Below are 4,882 nucleotides of genomic sequence, written 5' to 3'. Positions count from 1 at the left end.
TATTATAAATTAAATAAAAAAAAAAAATAGAAACTGCACTTCGTTACTATCCTTAATAGGAGCATGCATCATACTTGAGATTGAACTTTGTGAGAGGAAATATATATATACATGTTCCTTAGAATGTAATCAAATTATTATTTATTTCTAATATAACTCCATAAGTATGAGAGGGATAAAAACAGTTCATTTTTGTGTTATAAGTTTACATGAGAAAAAAATGTTACTCCTCACTTTACACTTATTACCTTATTTCACCACCTTTACTTTTTTTGTAAAAAATGTAATTATCAGTGTTTTCAGTTACCTTGAGTGGAAGTAACTTTATTTTTAAGTTGAGTATGTGAAATTTCTGCCAGCTAAAACTTTGTAATCAAAAGCCCTTGGCTCTAGTCTTATAATAACCCGTCTCCCACCACCAGCACACTATCTCCAGAGTGCTTTTATTCTGCCCTTTGTCACCAATGAGTTTCATCAATATACTGATCAATTTCATCACTTTTTCTGTAAAAAATATTTTTTTACAACCATCCATTTCATTACAGTGACACATCAAAATTATGAAAAAACATAGCCATGTATCGTTCTACCACAGGTAAACTGTAAACTAAAGCCCTCTTGAGCATTTGTGTGTTTATGCCTACTAACCATAATAAAAACAGCATATAAAGAAACAGAATAAATGTCCTACAGGAAAATATTGCTTTCTTTATGCCAAATGTCATATAATAATACATTTTTTTAATACTTTGTGCATTAAAAAAAAAAAACAAACACTATAAAAAGAGCATGTACTCTATGTTTAACAAACCTGCTCTGAGCAAATACAAATTTTTCCAAATCAAACATGGTTATTGGTGTAGTAAAATTTCCCTATATTGCCAAACACACAACAACGTAATTTTACAACATCTGCAAACACATACACCGATGTGAAGACGTTGCAGGTGCAGATAAAAGCCGTGTGTAGTCTCCATGTCCTGCATGGATTGTTTTAGTGTTGAAAAGTAGAAGTCAACTATGTGTTTGTTAGTTTCATGTTCAGATATCTGTGAATAGTCCAGAAGAGTTACAGTATTCATCATTCCTCTGAATGAGTCTCATAAGCATTTTGGACTTTGGACAAAAATGCAAAACAAAGGGCATCTGGATATAACCCAAGAACAGAATACCATTGAAAACTGAAGACAGTCAAAACATGGAATTTGTTGCAAGCAAAAGACGTAATCAAGCATCTCTGGAAGTTGGATTTTTATTAAAATTTTTTTTGAAGATTTTCTGTTTCTCAACTATGGTACATTTTGGTCTGGAAATATTGAGAAAATGTAACATATATTTAGAAATATTGCACTTGCATTTTAATTTCCATTATACTGTGAATAATTTGTTTTAACGTAAAAAAAAAAATTAAAAGATAATGTCTAAGCTGCCTACATTTTTAAGTTGACTTTGAAAAGACAAGTTGGATCATTACAAAATTACATCCATAAATTCACTTATCATTTTTCCATCATTTGGTCCTCTTTACATCCTGCAGTACACAATTTTAAGTTGTTTTTTTTTTCTCAGAGTAGGTATATTTTTGCCTTAAAAAACATCCCAATAATTAAAAAAAATATTTATTTTGCTCTACAGGTTTGATGCACTCACTGTTACCTGCCTGTACTTTCTTTTATTGTATGGCATGCAAATGTGTTACTGGTGTCATAAACACATAACAGACCTACAGTGCAGCCACCACCCACTGTGTCTCACTTTGCAGGTGTATCAGACGGCACTCGTCTGATACACGGTCTGTGAAAATTCAATGTCTTGTTCAGGATGTTCCCAAAATAGATGCACTATTTTCAGTATTGTTCAAAACTCATCTAACCAGTTCAATATGCATCTATTCTTGGAAGGAGGCAACTTAATCCTCCTCTGTGAAGTCCAAAAAAGAAACAAGGCTTATAGGCCATTTCTATTTTCCTGTGTAAACACAAACATTTGTATTATGTAATAACTCTATGTGGTCTGGACATGCAAAACACAAGAGTCACAATAGAAAGAGGAAGCAGAAGAGGGCAGAAAAAAATACAAAAAAACCCAACTGGTTAACATTCATATCAGTTTGCAGGTAAAGCATGCAGCTGCTTCTCTTTCGGTTATTGGAAAAAGAAACCTCACAAAAAAATGAGCAATAAGTTTGGTGTTTCTGATGAAAAGAAATAAACTCAGAAAGGCTGTTCACTAGGACGATATGTAGATTGTTGTTTTTGGCCATCACACTTAAATATTTGCATTTATAGTGATCATTTCTGTGTGTGTGAAGTTTTTACCAATGCTGTCTTAACAAATTCTTTTAAAAATCAAAACTGAGGCAACATTGATAATAACAAAAATCACTGCAGAGATTTCAACATGGTTCTTTGGCAAAACAAAAAGGCAGAAACAGAAACAAAGTCTTCAGGAGCATAATGTTAAATATTTTCTGTGTGCTGCATGCAGATGCCTTTCACAAGTGTTTAAACCTTTGAACACAGAGCAAATTGATTTCTTTGAAAAACACGGGAAAAAAGGCAATGAGCAACTTTTTTTTAACTTTCCAATTTGAGTAAAATCTGGAGCGTATGGTATCATAGTCACTCTCGGCTCACACTTCCAGATAAATATAGATGAAGTGCGACCTCTGGTGGACATTGTCTTGAACTGCAGTTTATCTAAATGCTAAATTTATTGTCAAGAGATTCTTATTCTGAATAAATGGCGTTCGACAGCACAACATGTAACTATCCACATTTACAGCAGCTGCTGGGTATACTGAATTTCAATTTATAAATTTAATGGGGTCACAGAAATTCAACACAGTCCCAATAGTGAGCATGAAACTGACTTATTTCACAGAGTTTATATGTGGAATTTTTAAGTTTAGTCACTAGTTGGGCTTTTACAATATATATATATATATGTATGTATGTATGTATAAGATCAAGTGTACAGAATATTGTATGGATTGATTTAGTGTTATTAGAGCATTGCAAAATGATGTCCACTCCTACAACTGGTGATAAAATAAATTATCACAACAATAATCAGTAATAACCATGTGCCTCCCCAATGCTGACCCCATATAAGCCAGTTTGCAGCCTTGGATCCTCAGGTGGGGCCCTTTTGGCCGTTCTAAAGTCGAGGCTTAAATCTAAAGGGGACCATGCATTTGCATTTAGGGCCCTTTGTTTTTGGAACGACCTGGTCGAGGAGATAAGAGTGACCTCTTTTAAATCACTTCTTAAAACCCATTTTATAGATTTGCACAGGACAACACAGGATGCTTAGGGAGAAGGAAGAGAAGATGCGAGATAGACTCCAATCTGTAGTCGTTTTTTTTTAAACAGTTATTTACAGTTTACAGTGACACAGCAAACATGAAAGGGAATGCTTGATACAAAGAACCTATATTCAATGCATAAGATCATAATTAAATTATATGTGTTTTGGACAGTCAGCAGAAAGTTCCACCACTCATCTGATACGTCATCTTTTGATACAATCTTTGCTAATTCAGATGCATGGTTCAGTGTGATTTTTATATCAAACAAGGGGAAAATTCAAGGTTAGAAAAGCCTCAATAATCCCAGAAAAAAAACACTAAAAGAGGTACAGTTCTACTGCTGCAACATCAGATCAGACAGCACGTTTATGTCCGTCTCTGCCGGGTGGCACTGCAGCACCAGCGCCACCATGTTGTCCTGACCCGGAAAAACCTGACAGAGCTGCTCTCTCAGGCCGGCCGTTTCCTCCGGGCCCCTGTTTGCGCCAGACACCAGTCCAGAAGCTCCAAGCTGCCACTGCTGGGCTCCCATGTCCCATCCCTTTCCATGTCCTCTCCCTTTACCCCGGTTCCCTCCACCTGCTGTTGTGTTTAAGGCTCCGCCCAGTGTTCGGTCGCGAAAGTTGAGCACCTCTGTTTGGGAGCGCGGAGGTTTGGAGGAAGGGAACGTGGTGGCAACACAGGCAAAAGAGTGGTTTCCTGGATCTGGAGTCCTGAGAGGAAATAACAAATTTCACTCAGAGAAAAGAGCACGATACAGCTAAACTTGTTATTGGAAACATGTAATCTTAGGTAATTGTTGTAAATTTCTCAAGAGTTTAGGTCATATTTTATTTTATATCATGTCCGGTTGTGCTTAGAAGGTTTTATTAGTGATTCTTGAGTACTGTTGTCCACAGTCATTCCCAGCTGTTACAGCACAGACAGTAGGAGGAAAATTAAAGCATGTGAACATGTCCTTGAATAAAATAATAATACCTGTGCTCAGAGCGCAGGAAGTCATCCAGGTGAGGCCCTCCTCTGCCCAGAGGGTCGTCTGGCACCATGAAGTGATCCCCCACAAATGTGTACTGAAGAAGTCTGCGAGAGGGGGAAACATAAGATCATACCACTGTATTCAGCCTTATAAAATATTTTACTTATTTATTTGGAGAAAGATTGCATAAGATCAAAATCCATCAAAACCTTTACATGTATTTAGATAAATACAAAGATAAAAAACAAACAGACAATAAAAACAAAACTCAGACATATACGATAACTTCATTGGTATCCTCACAATATACTATGACAAGTGGCCATGATCAACTTCACTCAAGTACTTTGAAGCAACCACATTTGAAAGTTTTTATACCTTTTTTTGATGATGTCCCTCCAGACGGGGGACTCGTCTGAAAGGTCTCTCAGGTTGTCGTTAGTTACAATCACTCCGTCTGTCCTCTGTGCAAGCTGCAGCATGAATCTGTGGAAACAGGAATAGAAAGATTTCAAAGCAGCTTGGAAAAGAAATGAAAATCTTCTGGTCTTTGGCACCCCATAGTGGTGCTCTCAAACACTTGTGTGTATATATAT

At 36.2% G+C, this 4,882-nt stretch overlaps 1 protein-coding gene across 1 annotated transcript; it reads right to left on the bottom strand.

The window, feature by feature from the left end:
* Positions 1 to 3,412: 3,412 nt before the first annotated feature.
* On the bottom strand, positions 3,413 to 4,832 carry LOC121965406 (protein KHNYN-like). The gene is made up of 3 exons (XM_042515555.1): positions 4,665 to 4,832; positions 4,289 to 4,390; positions 3,413 to 4,023 (listed from the first exon to the last, which is right to left on the bottom strand). Exons 1-3 carry the CDS (start codon positions 4,766 to 4,768, stop codon positions 3,645 to 3,647), a joined length of 585 nt encoding a protein of 194 aa, XP_042371489.1. The 5' UTR covers positions 4,769 to 4,832; the 3' UTR covers positions 3,413 to 3,644.
* Between the last annotated feature and the right edge of the window lie 50 nt (positions 4,833 to 4,882).

This window comes from Plectropomus leopardus, unplaced genomic scaffold (assembly GCF_008729295.1).
Source record: "Plectropomus leopardus isolate mb unplaced genomic scaffold, YSFRI_Pleo_2.0 unplaced_scaffold19887, whole genome shotgun sequence".
Taxonomy (NCBI): Eukaryota; Metazoa; Chordata; class Actinopteri; order Perciformes; family Serranidae; genus Plectropomus; species Plectropomus leopardus.
Note: the sequence above shows the minus strand (reverse complement) of the source record. Positions and strands in the feature narration are given on the sequence as shown.